Here is an 18,819-nt window from a genome sequence, read left to right as displayed (position 1 = left end):
GCAGGAAGGGAAAAACCAATATTGAATGCTCAGAATGTTAGCTAGATAAATGCATCTACTTTTTTTTTTTTTTTGGTCAATTGTTAACCCTACTTCTACTCCTACGCTATTCTAATCTAACTACGGGGGAGACCCAACTAGATCTATGGGGGACCGATGGAAACAGAACCACCACCGGACCAGACGGATGCGTGATAAATTGATGGTGGCACAAATGTGGCAAATTGGTAGGAGGCAAGATATTGAACCCTTGCCTCCCACCCCACCAAAGCCTCAAAGACTTGGTGGTGGCCATCAGCCTAAGGCTGATGGTTAGATAAATGCATCTACTCAGTTGTTGAGAAAAGATTCATCTTGCTGTGACTTAATATTTAAGTATAAAAAGTCACCAACCTAACCTGTAGACCTAGGTGTCAATCAGGTGTAATTGTCTTCATGTGATAGAGATAAACTTGGCGAATAGTCAAATGAAATATGCCCATATATAGCTTCAAATCTTTGCCCAAATGCCTCGAACCATCAACTAAAGAGTTAGTGTAAGAAATACTAGATCTCGTCCACAATTACCATGGGAGCTCCATTCCTGATAACCATAGCCACAATGGCACTATTTTCATCCCTTGCTATCGCTTCTGATCCTAGCCCTGTGCAGGATTTTTGTGTTGCAATCAATAATCCCAAAACTGCTGGTAATTCCTTATACCTATCAGAGAATGTTGCAAAACATTTCTCTTTTTCTAAGTACAATTTTCGTGTCCTGTCATGTTTTGGCTTGAGTTTTAAGTTCTCTCTTTATTACTACTCCCTCCGTTCTATTTATTTAGTCATGTTTGGAGAATCCAACCTTTTAAGAATAGTGATTTGACTGTGATGATTGTGCTTCTCTTTTTAATTTTACCCCCACAAATTCAAAATTTAAATTTAAATGGTAACATGCATATGATTAGAAAGAAAATTCATATTGGAAAGAGAGATTAAAATGTGTTTTGACTTTTGTAACATAACAATTGTCTTAGGATATCCCAAAATAGAATGGAAAGTTTGACACTTTCAATGAGACGGATGAAGTATTATTATTATTTTCACAACATCGTGGGTTTGTTTTTTCCGCATTGTCACATTATTAACAGCTAGTTTTTTGAATGCAGTGTTTGTGAACGGAAAGATTTGCAAGGATCCAAAGGTTGTGAATGCCAACGATTTCTTCTTCCACGGATTTAACATACCTGGAAATACAAACAATCCAGTTGGTTCTAATGTCACTCGTGTGCTTGTCGACAATCTACCAGGGCTCAACACTTTTGGAATTTCCCTAGCTCGTATCGACTTCGCTCCTTATGGTGTAAACACACCTCATACTCATCCGCGTGCAACCGAGGTCATATTTGCGGTAGAGGGCACTCTGGCTGCTAGTTTTGTCACTTCAAATCCACCAAATAACATGAAAAATCGCCTTTTTACCAAAGTCTTGAATCCAGGAGATGTTTTTGTGTTCCCACAAGGTCTGGTTCACTTCATACAAAATCTTGGGAAGACGAAGGCTCTTGCATTTTCCGCTTTTAGCAGCCAAAATCCAGGGGTCAATACTATTGCAAATGTAGTCTTTGGAACAGAGCCCCCCATTTCTCTAGGTGTTCTTACTAAGGCATTCCAAGTTGACAAGAAAGTCATTGACGCTCTTGAGGCACAGTTTTCTTGAGACAACTCGAAAGGATCCATGGACTTGTCCTAAATTCTACTAGCATGACTTTTGTGCAATGTATGCACAGGGCATTGCAAAGATTGATATGATAATATCATAAAACTGTGTTATATGTGTGAGCATAAAGTGATATGTTATTAAATAAGTTAATCTCTCCTTTTTAGTTCAAGTTATTTTTGTTGAAATGGAAGAAAAAATGAAGATGACAGCGTTAGAAAATAATGACCTTGGTGAGTTTTACTGATTCGACTTGATTTCGACATTGTTCGGGTAGAGGACTGAATTATTAAAATTTGGCAAACGTAAATTAATCGGCATCAGATAACTCGCTACAAAATCGACTAAAAGAAGTTAGCTAAACAATATAGGTATCTCTTCTGTTTCTCAGTAAACATTTAGTTAGGGTCTATCATGTCAAAATATTTTTGATACTTCTAAGGCTATATATATTGCTTGTATATAAACAGGAATATATATTGCTTGTATATAAACAGGAATATATATTGCTTGTGCTTCTTCAAAGAAGGAACCGCCTAGTGTCTGCCCACATCCTTCGTCCTGTGTCAAATTCCCAGCGATAAACATAACATGCAACCGTGCTGCAAGGCTAGGCTAGAATGCCTAATGCTTGTGTCACGACGCTCTAAAACCAACTCAGGTACCGTTTTGCGAATTGCCGAATTCTTGGGCAATTATCAAAGAGGCAAAAAAAGACAAATATTGGCTAGTCATCATTATTAAGAAATTTAATTGTTATTTTTGTAGCGGTAATTGAAGAACACAAAGGAAAAAGGAAAAAATTTTAGATTGAATTGACACATAAAAGAAATTTTAAATTGACGTAGGGATTGTTGCTCAGTTTGCCATAGCATCGCCCAGCCATTCTCTGATAGGTATAAGGAATAAGCCCCAGAGTGAAATGACGTAGGTACTTCTCAGGTCTAAGAATGAATATTCAACTTTGTCTAAGAATGGATTCACGACAAACCAAATAAGCACAAAGTCCAACTTACCTCTACAAGGGCAAAGTTCAATACAAATAACATTTCATTAGGTTTGTCTTCTGTTTTTTTACTCTTTTTGGGTTGATGGATTTATGACAAAGCAAATAAGCACAAAGTCCACCTTACACCAAAAAGGGCAAAGTTCAACATCATCATTAGGGGCGGTTAACAACAAATCACCCGTTCGAGTAGTTCGATCAAAAAAACTCGTGAGGTTTCAATATATACATTAGTGTATAAATGGAAGGTCTTGAATTTAGAACATTTTTCTTACACTCCTCCTTCGATACCACCCAATCCATTCCTCCTCCAATTATTTATTTAAATTCTATATTTTTATTTATTATTATGAAATGTTGATTATATTCTTCGTTTAAAATCATATATAAAATAAAAAATTTTATTAGGTGAGCTCAATTAAGTTCAATTCAATTCTATTAGACTCGATTGAATTCGAGTTTAAGTGAATTGAAGTTCTAAAAGCTCAACCAGTAAAAAGTAATAGTTAGCACGCAAACACCACAATTTCTGTGGCACGATTCAAATTCAACATCCAGCTTACCATTTGAAACAATAACAAGTGGAAAAAATTAAACCAACAGCCCCAAAAAAAAAAAGAAAAAGCTCTTCGGCTAGCTCCACACGCCCGTGAAAACTGCACCTCCATTGGCGGCTGGCTGGAGACTTGAATCATGAACACTGTCTCTACAGCCGCGGAGGCTGTTGAAACTCTTCGACATCGTTGAAGAAGCGTGGACTACAAAGGCCGTCCGGTCAAGCGATCCAAATCCAGTCGATGAAGATAACTAAATCAGGTTTGTAACAAAACTAATTACCTTTTTAGTTAATTGTTTACAACTTCTAATTTGGAATTTAAGACGCCACCTGTGACTATACCATATTAAAATCTAAATCAATTTCAAATATCATTTTAAATGTATATAGATAATCAGGGATCAAGTCTTTCCTGCATCTATCTATTCTTATCCTAGGAAAAGGCAAGAGATATTTATTCGTCTAGTTGAACTAGTAACAAAGACTTTGGAGCATCCCTTATCCTTCACGGAAGTACATATATCATTTTCAGGAAAGAGGCAAAGAAATTCCTCTGGTCAGTCTGGTAGTGAATGATTTTTCAATTACGTGGTTGGAATTAACTACTTTCCATATTTTCAAAAACCAGGTCATGATAAATGATTACCTAGAATTAGAGCTGGATTAGTATTGGAGTTTAAGTTGCAATCATGACCTTTTTGAATCAACCAACACCACTAACTGAATATTAAGAAGACTTTGCAAATGAGATTATTTGTGGAACAAAATTTATCGGGATTTACAGTGGGCAGAAGTGCATGAATATTAACTTCTTAACTCCTAGAATAAATAGGGTTTGACTAGGTGATATGGAAAAATAGAATGGCCTGGGATAGTACCCTTTATCACAAAACCTTTGAGTTTGGAACAAGTTAATGCTCTATTCATTATTGCATATCCAACTAAGTATATTTAGTCAGAGGATCTAATCTTAAAAAGGATAATTAAGATTGAATTTCTGGCTGCTTCTCATAGCTAACTCTCTTGCACCAAGGAGTAATTTCGAAGTATTTTTAACAGATGTTTTTGACTACTCCCTTTATTTTAAGGGCAAATTTGTCAAATCAAATTTTGATCTCTCAGACGTGATTTCTGTACTCCATCTGCCAAGACATCCCTCGGATCATGCACCATTGAAAATTACTTTTTCTGATCGATCAGACAATAGTCCACGACCTTTCAGATTTTTGAATGTCTGGACGAGCAAACCAGAACTATTGGATGTGATTCGACGGGCTTGGAATCAAGATGTGAGTGGATCTCCGCTACGTGTTTTGTGCTCTAAATTATTGGCAACGAGGAGGGCTATTCATACATGGAACAAGCAACATTTTGGGAATATATTTGATGCTGTACGTTCTGTGGAAGTGGTGGTCAAACAAGCAGAAGAATCGATGGATCAATATGCATCGGAGGAATTTCAGGTTGAGCTCAGTAAGGCTCAGGCAGAGTTGCGGAATGCATTGTCAATAGAAGAGCAATTTTGGAGCCAAAAAGCCAGGGCAAAATGGCTTAAATAGGGAGATCGCAATTCAAAATATTTCCATGCGGTTGTAAGACAGAGACGGATTAAAGGAATGATACACCGAATCAAAAAGTCAAACGGAGTTTGGGTGGACACCAATGCTGATATAGCAACTGAGGCCATATCATATTTCTCTGATCTCTTCACTGGCTATCTTGAGTCATCTTCTGATATGCGACATATGATTCCGCACATGATATCGGAAGAGGAAAATAGAAAATTGGAAGAAGTGCCTTCGATTGAAGAGATTCATCGAGTCCTGAAGTCAATGGATGGGGATAGTGCTGCTGGCCCCGATGGCTTCACAGGCAAATTTTTTACATTCGCCTGGGAAATTATTGCCCAAGATGTCTACAAGGCAATTCTCAGCTTTTTCTGTGGGGCAGAGTTGCCTCGATTTATCACCTCTACCTCAATTGTATTAATTCCAAAAAACCAAATCCTCAGGAGTTTTCTCATTATAGGCCAATCAGTCTGTGTAACTTCTTCAACAAATTGTTATCCAGGATCTTAGCTGATAGAGTGACTTCTCTATTGCCCAAAATTATTTCGCCCCAGCAGACAGGCTTTGTGAAGGACCGTAATATAACAGAAAATTTTTTACTAGCACAGGAGGTAGTGTCGGGTATTGGGAAAAAGACTAGAGGTGGTAATGTGGTAATGAAGCTGGACATGTCTAAGGCATATGACCGAGTGGCATGGGATCATATCATTGGTGTTCTCAGGAGATTTGGCTTTGGAGAAAGATTCATTGATTTGGTTTGGCGATTGATCTCCAATGTCTGGTTCTCTATCATTATAAATGGGGAATCGCATGGTTTCTTTAAATCTACACGAGGCCTACGTCAGGGTGATCCATTATCGCCTGATTTATTCATTATAGGAGCTAAGGTGTTATCTAGAGGATTGAATAATCTTGCTATGCAATCGGGGTTTGTGGGTTTCAAAGTCCCCTTTGCATGTCCTACTATAACTCATTTGGCTTTTGCGGATTATATTCTAATTTTTTCAAATGGATCCTCTTATTCTCTAAAGCTTATCATGCAAGTGCTAGATGCGTATCAAAGGTGTTCTGGACAATTGATAAATGTGCTGAAAAGTTGCTACTTAGTACATCCCTCGATATCACCGGCAAGAAGAAGGGTGATTGAACGTATCACCAAATTTAATTATCAACCATTTCCGATACGTTATTTGGGATTCCCCCTCTACTTTGGCAGATGTAAATCATCATATTTTGGGGAAGTTTGCCAATCTATCCTAGGGAGAATAAGGTCATGGAAATCAAGGATGCTTTCTCTTGGAGGCAAAATAGTTCTAATCAAACATGTGTTGGCAACGATGCCAGTACATCTGTTGTCAGCAGCGGTTATCCCGGGTAAGGTATTTAGAACTATAGAAAAAGCCTTCTCGACCTTCCTATGGGGGTCATCCTCTGAGGAGTCTAAATTTCACTGGATACGGTGGTCTCAGATGTGTTATCTGGTTGATGAGGGAGGAGTTGGTTTCCGGAGGTTACAGGACATCTACACAGCATTCTCATTCAAGCTTTGGTGGAACTTCAGAAAGGGATGCTTGTTGTGGGCTTCGTTCATGAAAGCTAAGTATTGTAGACTACTACATCCTTGTCAGGTAGAAATCAGGTCAATAGACTCCGCAATCTGGAGAAGGATGGTCAATGTAAGTTGACAAGTGGAGCTATCTATGCTATGGGATATAAAAAACGGAGCCTGTCATTTTTGGTACGACAATTGGTTGGGTGGGGGTGCCTTGTTTCTCCGTACGACGGTTGTCTCTAATTTGTCGTTTGGTGATTTTATCATCAATGGACACTGGGATGTGATTAGATTATATCAGACATTGCCGACGAATCTGGTTCCCTCTATTTTAGAGCATCCAGTCCCGGAAGACTGGGGTAAAGCTGAAGTCATTTGGATGTCCACAACATTTGGAAATTTCTCTCTAGCTTCAGCATTCCGGGATATTAGGCAAGCACGAAACAAGTCTATGGTTTTTGATAGCATTTGGCATCCTCAGATCCCACTCAAAATTTCATTCTTCATGTTAAGATTGTTGCTGGAGAGGCTGCCTTTACCGGATAGGTTATGTAAACTTGGTTTACATTTACCATCAAAGTGTTTCTGCTGCGATTCCGCATCTGAGGAGTCAATTGAACATTTATTTTCCAAAGGCCATATAGCTTCAACAGTTTGGAATTATTTTGGAGCTTCATGTGGATTGACTTTTCCAGGCTCTTCTTTACGCTCCCGTATAGTGAGTTGGTGGTTGCACTCATATGATTCAGAGATACAGCGATTCATTGGACGCATTCTTCCCAGTATAGTATGTTGGCAAATTTGGAAAGCAAGAAATAAAGCATTATTTGAGGATGTCCATATGAGATCGCCCGCCATTTGTGTTGCCATTTCCTTGGAAATCCATACCATTGTGGAAATTTATTTCAAACAAGTTTTCAAGGCTCATTCATTCTATCATTTGTATGATTGGCCGTATTCATCTCACACTTATGTCACGTACAAACTTGTTCGTTGGAAACCAAAGGAAACCGGTCGGTTTACACTAAATACCGATGGCTGTTCTAAGGGTAATCCAGGATTGGGTGGAGGAGGTGGGGTTCTTCGGGATTCACATGGCATTCCTTTGATTGGTTTTTCGGCATATCTTGGAGAAACTACATGTCTAAGTGCAGAGGCCCGGGCTCTTCTTATTGGCATTCAAACATGCATACATTGGGGTTTTGAGAATCTCTATATTCAATCGGATTCTTTGGTATTAATTGGAATTCTTCAGAAACGTATTCACTGCCCTTGGAAGATTCGACGAGAGATTAGGCAGATTTGGCAGTTCGTGGAAGATCCTGATCGTTTTTCACATTGTTATAGGGAAGCTAACACAGTCGCTGATGCATTGTCCAATGTGGGCGTCTCTCATCCAGAGCATCAACTCAAGTTATACGACTCCTTCCACATGTTCCCAACTATGGCTCGTGGAGCAATTCACCTCGACAGATTAGGAATGCCTTCAATTCGGAAAATTAAGCGTATGAAGGGCTGAGGATATAGGAGAAATGGAGCTATTTTGTTTTTCAACTAAGCACCAAACATTTCTGGTTCATTTGTTGTCTTTATAGTTCAATCCTGTACTTCAAAATGATGTTTCTCTGTGTGTAACATTTATTCTCATCAATAAAAGACTACAAATTTAAAATTAAAAAAAAAAAAAGAACATTCAAACAAAGCATATCGAGAGAGGGATTACAAGTAACAGTTCTTGGGTTCAAACCTCCTACTTACAATATAAATAAATAGAAAGCCATATCATTAGAATCTGTTGGAAGTACTCGATATCAGTTGGAGGAAGTTCAAAAGAAAAAAATCATTATATCTAGAATTACATGGAGTTCACGAATAGCTTCATGACCTTTTCAAACATTTTACCATCAAAGTAAAATTTCAATCAGGAAATTAACACTGATAGAAGACCGTTCCAATTGGTATAAGCCTTGCTTGTTTTATTTTTATTTCTATAGGAACAGGAAGGGAAAAAACAATATTGAATACTTAGAATATTAGCCATAAGAAGAGATAGGCTTATAAATTTGGAGCAACATGCTTTCCTACAATACAAATCGAGTGGTAACAAGTCTAAAATTTCATGCAAAAACATGCCCCACCTTATTACATGGTACACTATCTGCCCAAACCAATTTCAATAAGAGAAGCAAAGGTGCCCGTTGAAAGTTCGAACATTTTCCAGTAAAGGACTAGCCATGGAGAAATGATCGGATTGGTTGGGGCATAACATTGAGGGAGGGAGGAGGGGGGGGGGATTCAAGAAAAAGAAAAAGAAAAAAATTTTTAAAAAAAAAGCGTTCAGCTAGATACATGCATGTACCTAGTTGTTGAGGAAGTCACTAAAAACCAACCTGCACACCTAATTAAGTTACGAATTAACCAACCTGCACACCTAGTTGTCAGGCACTCTAATTTTCTTCAAGTAATTAATAGAGATAAACTTGGTGACTTGTCAAATGAAATATGCCTATATATAGCGTCAAATCTTTGCCCATCCCTCAAACCATCAGCCAAAGAGTTAGTGTAAGAAATACTAGATCTCATCCATAATCACTATGGGAGCTCCATTCCTCATAACCATTGCCACAATGGCACTACATTCATCCCTTGCTGTCGCTTCTGATCCTAGCCCTTCGCAGGATTTTTGTGTTGCAATCAATGATCCCAATACTGCTGGTAATTCCTTACAACTATCAGAACATGTAGCTGATCGACGAATTTTTGCAAATGTATAGGGTCAATCGTAGTAATAAAATGACTTGGAATATTCCGAGAGTTGAATCTAGAGGGAGGAGTTAATTTTTCTACTTTAGTTACTATGAAAAATAATAAATTTAAATTAAAAATGTTTTTAACTACTAATTAAGAAGTTAAATAGATAATCAAACCAAACAGCGTAGTGGTAAGAAAACAATTGGCAAAACTCAGGGTTCAGATTTTGATCCAGAGTTAGAATTACAATATAGTTAATTTCTGGACATAGCAAGTGTAGACACCAAAATTTTATTATCTTCTTTATTCCATTTTTATTTTATTGCTATTTCTTTTTTCTAAGAAAATCATTTTTTACTTTATTTGATTATTTCCTTGGCTTTGTAGGAAAAAAGAAAACAAAAATGAAAAATATCATTTTTTCAAAAAAAAAAAAAAAATTTCTGCCCCACGCGCGCGTCATCACCATGGTTTAAAGTCACGGTCGCGGTCGCGGTCGCGGCTTGGACCGTTCCACGTCGATCTTGGCACATCGGTCGTGGTCTCGGCGAGACGTGAATTTTTGAAATATTTAATATTCTAAAAATTATAAAAAATATGATAAATAAAAAAAATTTAAAATTAGTAAAAATAATAAAAATTCAAGTTATATCGGGATGACTCGGTGTGACTCGATCGTTTCAACCCTTCACGGTAACATCTCGACCTGTCACATATCTCGGAAACGTTTCATCGCGGTCTCATCTCGGCTAGGCCGAGACGGAGACGACTCGGCCGAGTCGTCTCAGTCTCGGCCGAGTCTTCGAACCATACTCATCACCTTCTTCATTAGTACCACAAACAGGTACAAAGGAGAGCTGGAATTTGGAGGCATCAAATTTGCAATTTTTTGCCTTTGCTTTTTTCCCAAGTCTGGCCAGTACAAAGGCCACCTCACCTGCAAGATTTATCAAGAAAATTCTGGAAGAAAAGCCATCAAATGGCCCAAAATAGCCAGCAAAAAACCAGCTCTCATCCTCATCATAGAGGTGAGAGTTTTGTGGTTCTCATTTCGTTTAAATAGTAAAAGACGCAGCTTTAAGGCAAGAAGGAGGTAAGAAAAGTCGGTTGCACAAAAATCTGAGGTGGGAGAAAAGAGAGAGAAAAAAAAAAGGGTTTTGCAGAAATTTTTCGGAAAAAACAAGCAGGCCGACCCGTGGTCTTAGAGCTGGATTTTCTCTTTTGATACAGTTTCGTTGGGGACATCTTGATTTCTGGGTAATCTAGGATCTTAGTAGAAGAAGTTTCATTTAGAAAAATTTCGAAAAAAAAATGCTGCAATCCCTTCAAATTGAGGCTTGAACTTGCTGCAGTCACAATTCTTGAACATTCTTCGACGAAAGTTGCTTTCCATTGTTTCAGCTCTTAGATCTGTTCTCCTTGAGGTTTACCGCGCTTATTTGACTCCACAAAGCATCAGAGGTACCCTAGTTCATTCCTTTTCTTTCGTTCATGCTTAGATCCGTGCCAAATTGGTTGAAAAGTTGCTACACATCATTTGGTTTCTTTTCTCTGCTATTTTCTCTTTCATGTTGCAGTCCATGTATTTAATCTTCCGTTGAATCCTGTGTTTACGTAATGAGATCTTGTGTTAATGTTGGAGGTTGCATAGCCTTATGTATTTAGGTCCGAATTTTGGAAATTATTTTGGTACGGTTTTTGGGCTTGATAAGCTTCTAGAATTGCAGAAAGCTTCGAGGAGCTTGTATGGAAGAATTAGGAAATTGTAATTTTGCCCCCCTCGACTTTTGCATAATTATACTAAGGCCCAAATGTTTGTCAAAAATGAATCAGGTCTTCCTTTTCAAGCCTTGATCTTCTTTTGTATATTTTATGTATGCTTTGAGTGATTTATTTCTGGATTTAGGATATAATTAAGGCTTAAATAATTTTGTTGGATATAAATTACCTAGTTAAATATTTTCTTATTTTTTTTTCGGGATTTAGGAAAATAATTTAAGAAATGGGCTAAGGTTATTTGTTGGGTTTTGGTAAATGGATTTGCTTTAAATTTCTTTGGGTTATGACATAGACTTTGAAACAAAAGCCCAACGTTTTTAGCTGGCCTTGTTTTAGTACAATAAATGGACTAGCCCATCCTTTTCTTCGGGTTTTCTTTTGGACCAAGGAAGTTACTGCCCAGAAAAAGAAGCAAGATGGCCCAAAGGCCTTAAATCAGAAAATTCAATTTGCAATCAAGCCCCTAATCTTTTAAGTAATTTATCATGGCACTAAAACCTTTTGATTTCTTTCAATTACATCCTTAATTTAATTGCATTTTGGTCTCTAAATTTTATCATTTATTCAATTTGACCCTTATTTTTAATAATTATAATTTAACTTCAAAAATATTTTTTGCAATTGGGTCCCTAATAGTTTTATCTCTTAAGTATGATTGTTTAACTCATTCAATTGTTAATCATGCTTCATTTAAATGCGTTTAATTAGTAAATTTTAGAAATTTTATGTTTATTTATATTTCTTTATAATAATAAAGTGAATTTGCTATAAGTTTGCAATTTTTTTAAAATTGTTAATTAAATTTATGTCTTGACTATTTTGTTAATTTTAGAGTATAAATAGGACAAGTTCTACCTCATTTAACCACTACTTCAAGGGAGGTACCTTCTATTATTATTTTAAATTCTTTTATGTGCTCCTATGTGATTTTATGTGTGATTGCATGTTTTAAGTGTTTTTTCTTTTATTTATTCATTCTGTTCATTTAAAGTTTTAGTTTGTTTTATTTAATATTTATGATTATTTGGGAGGTATTTAAATGCCAAATTGTAATAGATAAGTGCCTAAAAAATGTATTTAGTTAAATAATATAATAGTTAGATTTTATTTTTGCCAAAAATGTAATTCGTTAGACAAATGTAATAGATAGTTTTTATTAGTTAGACATTCTGTCCCTCTCAATACCCCCTAAATCTAGATTTGCATTCATATAGAAATCCCTAAATGTGATAAGTTTATAGGTTAGATCAGAAAAATTTTCGACTAAATCTCGCAACTATTTTTGGTTAAATTGAAAAGATATCTTAGATCAAATCTTTGCTTTCCCTTTCTTCAAATGTGACTCTCGAACTATTTTCTCTTATTTTCAAAGACCTTGAGTCGTCTAAAAGGGTTTACGTATTTTTTTATTATTTTGGGTGACTTGGTACACCTAAATTCAATATCAAGTGGCGACTCCTATTTTTCTTAAAAAACCCTTTTTAGGCTAATGACTGCGTGAATTTTTCTTCTTCATATTTGTACCAGAAACTAGTACATGTGAGCTGGAAATTTTGGGTGTGTTTTCCCTCATTCTTTTTCCCCAAGCATATTAGTACAAGAAGCCACATCATCTCTACAAGAATGATCAAGAAATCTCTGGAAACAAGATCATCAAATGGCTCAAAATGAGCCAACAAAACCCACCTCATCCTCACCATTGAGAAAAGGGTTTTGGACCACTTAATCTCTGTGGCGACCCCACTTCCCCCTAAGACGAACCAAAGGGTTGGCGGGCCGTTTGCCCAGCTCTCGCCAGGACTCACACAAGCATTCTAACCCAAAACCTTCCGACGATTAACCTAAGCTATTACAAAAATGATTCTTCCGAAACAAATCGATTTCTATCACCACATTAACTTCAAAGATAACAGCATATAACTTAGCCAATCGACGGCTCTTAAACACTTCGCGCGTCGCTCGCAAGGGTTAAGGACATACTATACCAATACAAACATACATACCGAATACTAGAATTAGGGATTACACTTTTCCAGCTTCAAGTGGCAATCCAAAATGAAAGGTACAATGCTTAGCTTAGAAGTCATTACAAACCGAAAATTAAATTCAAGTTGTTCAAGTACAACCATAGGAAATATAAGCTGTTCAAATACTTTCAAACCTCCCATCCTGTAAGGAAAACAAATAAACATGGGGTGAGCTAACGCTCAGTGGTGCCCCAAAACATGCAGTCACATAAATCAAACAGCGAGAAATAACTTAAACAAATTGAACAGTTAGGAAAGCGTATAACAGCACAAGGTAGGATACAGGGGCTCTCAGGAGCCATTTTCCTCGCTTGACCACCATTCATCGTAGTTGACCCTCCGTCAACTCTCACTACTTATAGTCCATGTAGATCCACTCATTTTAATCCTAACCCGTCACCATTCATACCCCGGTCCCGGGCCCGCTCACCGACTAAGGACGCAGTATACTCGAGATATACCCGTAGATGATTGGTCGAGGGATTCACCCAACGACATTATGGTAGTTAGATTCATGCGTCGAGGGATTCACCCAACGACGTAACTACTTTTAGATTCAGGGTAGTTGGATACAGAAGTCGAGGGATTCACCCAACGACGCAACTACATTTAGAATCAAGGATTCAGGAGAAAAATGGTTTTGCACAAGTCACCACTCGAACGGCTAGTGCGATAAAGTACACACAGCTCACTTCGATGGATCAAAAACCAGTTTTGCAAATTATCACATATCGAGTCAAGGAAGTACTTTAAACAGGTAAGCATAGAACAGACAGGGACACTCACCAAGAGTGAAGTTCAGGTATCAAGTTGGGAATCGAATTCCGCGTCCTCGAAATATCCTAAAAACCAAAATTTGAAACTATGAGTTTCTACTCAGTTTTTAAGCTTATAGTCATTGAAGTATATCTAATATACTATTAATTTACTTCCCTTAGAAAAATCAAGAATCTTTTTAGATTAAAACTTGACAAAAGTAGAAGAGATGTTTCTTATAGTTTTCCTTGAGTCACTTCTCTTATAAAAGGGTAACTAGAATTATTTTCCTGAAATAATTCGACAAACCTCTTAATATCAATGTTAGAAAGTTACTTTGAACATTTCTTTAAAGTTACGGCTTTTGCAAAAATTATCCTTAAAACTATTTTTCCTAAAATAGGGTTTCTTGCCGAGCAAGTCTCCCAAGCTTTTCACTAAAATTAGTAAAACTCATATTTTGGAACTTTTCCTATAGTTAATTATCCAAGTGCAAAGCTTAAAGTAAGAAAAGGAATTAAAATAAGACTTAGAGTTTCCAAAAGCTATAGAACTTATTTACTATAGCTATCAAGGCTAGTTTGAGTTAAAGGAAATTATCGAGTTAGAAAGTTTTAGGCAAAACACTAGATATGGAGTTTTATAATATAATACTAGTTGGAAAAATATTTTTGATTAATTTGATCGCAGTTACTCGAGTTCGCAAGGTCGATACAACTTCCACAGCTCCGATTCCGTTTCGAAGTTATAATATGGATCAAAATATGGCAAAAATCACATTGCAAATTACTAGGGCTTCGTCAATCATTAGCCCTAGATTTCAACAAGTGCATCTCTGAATAAAATAAAATGATCAACCAAGGCTTCATCAATCATTAGCACTTGGTTTCAGCAAGCCCATCATAAGCAAATAAAAATAAAAGTAAAGCCTCCAAGACATTCCAGCAATTAACTTTCATCACCCTGTAGTACTTATAAAATCATTCAAATGGCCAAGGGCTTCATCAATCATTAGCCCTTGACAACATCAATCACTTCCAACCACAATTTAATCAAGAATTTAAACCACAAGTAAGCTACAAGTTCAATCCAAATCAAACTTTAGTTTCACGAAGAAAACAGGACATTCATACCAAAACAGTCTACTTCAAGGATTCACAGACAGCAGTACACATGGAGGAAAAATACGAAATTCTACAGAACAAATGCCTATGTTTCTAGTTTCAAATGCCACTGACGGGGCCTTAAACGGATTTTTCTACACCAAGATATGAGCATTTTACTGAAACTGGTCAGGGACATCCGAAAATCTGAAGTTTCATTCTTCACTTGTGAAAAACTCCTTTTTCTCTTTTAACACCAAAATGTTTTTATTCAACCATCCATACATTTCTTATAGAACTCCAAAACAACAAATTCCAGACATTTCCATCCATCAAGATTCAGGGAAAAATTTAAAATCAAGTTAAGATCCCAACTCCACCGTTTACTATCACATAAAATTTCAGCAACTAATATACTTTAGATCAAATTTTTCCCTTGGTTTAAACAGGGTGTTAGGTACTCAAATTCAGCATTTAAACACTTAGCTAGATATTAAAAATTTCCACTTCAAAACCAAATTCATTCAGTAACTAAAATCATCCAGAAATAGTTTAAAATCCAAAAGAAAACAAACTGAAAATTTCTGATCAAACCTCTCGGCTATTCCAGAATTTTCCAACCCTTGGGTGTTTATAAATCCAATTTTCCTCGGCTAAAACATGGTTTTAGATACCCAAATTAGTCATGCAAAAACTTATCTAGCTAATTAATATTTCCAATTCAAAATTTAACTTAAACAACAGCTGCAAATCCCCAAAATTTCCAGAATTTCTGTACAGCTAGCTTCGGACAAACATGCATGCAACAGATTGCATTTTTATTTTATTTTTCTGGTTTAAACTAACTAATTAGCTGCATGCAGAGCCTAATTAACTTGTTATTAACCATCTAATCATGGTTATAAGTTTAAACAACAACATTAAACCAAATCAGGCTGCAAAACTTTAAGCTAAGCTCTCGGCCAAAACAGAACCTCTTCCAGCATTTGCTTAGTCACAAACCAATTTTTTTTCTACGGCTAAAACTTATATTTTGCACTTAAATCTCACATGCACAACTGCTGAATTAATTTAGCTATCATATCCAGACCAGAAATCAGTTCGACAATCAACAAAATTGAACCAAATTAGGCTGCAATAATCAAGCTAATCTCTCGGCAGAAATTTTCTTAACCCAAACCAGAAATTTCCTCTGCTTTAACACATCATCCGAATGCACAATTCAACATGCATGGTCTAAATCTTCAAGTCTTCACTCAGCTAAAGGCACTTAGGTGTTCAGATGTCACAGAGAAACACAAATGGAGTTGCATTATCTCCTCAAATTCTCAGTAGCAACATTTTGTCAAAACAGAAATTTCCTAATGGTTTGATTCCAGTAGCCGATTGTATAATCTAAACATGCAAGCTCAGATGTAGTTTGCTCAACTAATAATCAACCTAATTAGACCAGAAATTACCTCAGTTAGCAGCTAATCCTTCACACGAAATATTCCAGAAATTTCTTCCCTAGCTCTCGGCCAAGTGCAGTCGGTGGTTCCTGGCTCCTAAGTTGCGGCTGGAATTGTTGTAGCTGGTGGCTTTGAGGTCGGTTGGTTGGAGTTGGTGGAGATGAAGGTACAGAATGGTGAAGCTTCCTGCAAATCTCCTCCCTGGCTTCACTCCAACTCACGGCAGAACCAGAAAAATTTCTGGCAGCTCACGTTCGCTCCTCCTAGCTCTCGGATGCAGCTCACCAGGCAGCTCTCTCTCTCGGATGCTCTTGGTCGAATGCAGAGGAAGAGGTGAGGTGCGGTTGTGGAAAGGGATTGCAGTAGTTTCGGTGGAGTGTGCAGAAAAGAAAATGAGACTTGGTGATGGTGGTGTCTCGGTATCAAGAGAGGAAGCGGTTTGTGGTTTACTTGTGCAGAGAAGAAAGGAAGTTGCGGTTTGTATTTGTGATATGAAATGTGAATTAGAGTGAATGGTTTTTGTGGTTTTAGCCGTGAGATAGAAAGGCTGGTTTGGTGGTGCCGTTGTTTAAGGAATAGAGGTTTGATTGTAAGAATTGGTTGCGTACAGAATTAGTAATAGCAAATGTGATTTGATTTGCGGTCAGACGTCTTGTTTGGTTTGCATGGAAAGGTAAGGGTATTTTAGTCTTTTCACTTTGCTCCCTAATCTCAACTTAATTTCTCAATTCCAACTTAATTCTAAAAATTATCCCCCAAGTGTGATTTGAACGCCTAATTATACCCTAATATACCTAAACCATTTTTATCGAATAATTATCGATTAAACTTGAATATTAAGGTTCCTAGTAATTCTTATATTAATTAATGATTAAATTAGTTATTAGAATTTCCAATTATTATTCCTCAAGAAATAGAGTTAGTCTAACTCGAAATTTATCGATTTAATAATATAAAGTCAAGTGGAATAATAATTTAATCCAAGGGTGTCAATTTGCACATAAAAATTATTTTTACGCACTTATTTGAAAACAAAGAAAGATAAGGATATATTTATCGAATTTTCACGCCTTAAGCATGTTTAATATATTAGAATCATATTTATCGAAAATTCATTGGTTTTCATCTTAACGCGAGAGTTCCTATTAACATTTAACATTATTACCTAATTATTTTAAACTATTAAAATCAAGTTTGACCTTAATATGAAAATTTGACGTTCTTGATATTCGTTTATCCATTTATATCAACATTTATTAACTTAATCATTGTTAACGCTTAAGATTAGCTATCGGAATTCAAAGAGGTTTAATTGTTAAATAAATGAAATAATTTACCTTCGAAATATGAATTTAATGAAACAAAACTAGAAATTTAATAGTTTAGCACAATTCTTTTTATTTTGTACATAAAAGTTATTGGTTTTGGTCTTAACGTGAAATTTCTTATTAGTATTTAACGTTATTCACTAATTAGGATTAATTAGTGGAATTCAAGAAATTTTATAGAATTAATCTACTCAGGTAGCATTAATTTTTAACATAAAGAAAACTAAGTATTTTAGCATTTTATTTTAAGGCGATAAATTATTCTAACTCCAGATGTATTAATTTAGTCTAGCAAAGTCTAGAAAATTCATATCTTGGGAAAATTATATTATTCTTCACATAAAATTGTTTTTACGGACTTATTTGCAGACAAGGGAAATTAATGCTAAAGTTTATTAAAAAGTTAAAAGAAGTGCAAATGAAATACAAACTGATATTTATATATATATTTTTCAGGGTTCTCACAATCTCATTTAAAAGAAAGAGAAGGGGTTTTTGGAGGAGGAGGACGAGAAAAGGTCTGCAAAAGGAAAACAACAAAAAGAGGGGAAAAAGAGAAAAGTGGGAAGAGAGAAAGAAAAGGAGTAGAAAATTTTGGCTGGAAAATTCTGGAACAGGGTTGATGGTTCAACCTCCTTCCCGGCCGAAATCTGATTTTGAATATAGTCTTTAGGGCAATAGTTTTATTTCTACACCATCTACGTTTAAAGGGGAGAAACTTTTGTTTAGGAAACTTCCCGAAAAAAACGTCTCCAGGTCTGTCTAATTTCAACTCAAAATCACCAGCTCGCCAGCACTTAAACATCCTACAGCACAAGTTTGGTTGCTTGGTTCTAGCGTTTGGATGCACTTTTCTTGAATTTCTCCACGTCTATTTGACTCCATAAAGCAACAAAGGTACTTTCAAATATAGCTACACGTAAAATCTCCATCATCACACGGTCCCATAGCAGAGCCTCGAGAAACCATGAAAACATGAGTTCCCATTTGGAGCCATCAGAAAGATCTGCAATGATTTTCTCATTGGACGTTCCAAATCTAGGGGCCTAATTGAATGAGATGCTAAACAGATTTAATGAGTTAAGTGCAAAAATAGTGGCGCAAAGACGCATGATGGATCAACTGGTCTCAAATAATACTGGCGGTGTCCAAAATGACCATGTACCTGTTGACGATAATCAACATGAATTAGAAATTCAACCACCTCACATGTCACACATCCAAACCACCTTTGCCCCACCTT

General features: G+C 36.4%; 1 protein-coding gene and 2 long non-coding RNA genes across 3 annotated transcripts; 2 read left to right on the top strand and 1 right to left on the bottom strand.

The window, feature by feature from the left end:
- Positions 1 to 505: 505 nt before the first annotated feature.
- Positions 506 to 1,856, top strand: LOC113711916 (germin-like protein subfamily 1 member 14). Its single transcript, XM_027235158.2, has 2 exons — positions 506 to 689; positions 1,149 to 1,856. The coding sequence occupies exons 1-2, from the start codon at positions 569 to 571 to the stop codon at positions 1,697 to 1,699; spliced, it is 672 nt and encodes a 223-aa protein (XP_027090959.2). The 5' UTR covers positions 506 to 568; the 3' UTR covers positions 1,700 to 1,856.
- Positions 1,857 to 9,882: 8,026 nt separating this feature from the next.
- On the top strand, positions 9,883 to 16,894 carry LOC140015514 (uncharacterized). The gene is made up of 2 exons (XR_011822154.1): positions 9,883 to 10,593; positions 16,296 to 16,894. It is a non-coding gene; the product is annotated as an uncharacterized lncRNA (long non-coding RNA).
- LOC140015515 (uncharacterized) lies at positions 12,829 to 13,782 on the bottom strand. The gene is made up of 2 exons (XR_011822155.1): positions 13,725 to 13,782; positions 12,829 to 13,080 (listed from the first exon to the last, which is right to left on the bottom strand). It is a non-coding gene; the product is annotated as an uncharacterized lncRNA (long non-coding RNA).
- Positions 16,895 to 18,819: the final 1,925 nt, after the last annotated feature.

This window comes from Coffea arabica, chromosome 10e (assembly GCF_036785885.1).
Source record: "Coffea arabica cultivar ET-39 chromosome 10e, Coffea Arabica ET-39 HiFi, whole genome shotgun sequence".
In the NCBI taxonomy this organism is placed as follows: Eukaryota; Viridiplantae; Streptophyta; class Magnoliopsida; order Gentianales; family Rubiaceae; genus Coffea; species Coffea arabica.
Note: the sequence above shows the minus strand (reverse complement) of the source record. Positions and strands in the feature narration are given on the sequence as shown.

What these genes read in the sequence shown, in the direction of transcription:
- LOC113711916 (XM_027235158.2), top strand. Translation starts at nt 569, where the DNA reads ATGGGAGCTCCATTCCTGATAACCATAGCCACAATGGCACTATTTTCA. An exon ending in CAATAATCCCAAAACTGCTG is followed by an intron (nt 690 to 1,148) that starts GTAATTCCTTAT and finishes TTTTGAATGCAG; the next exon opens with TGTTTGTGAACGGAAAGATT.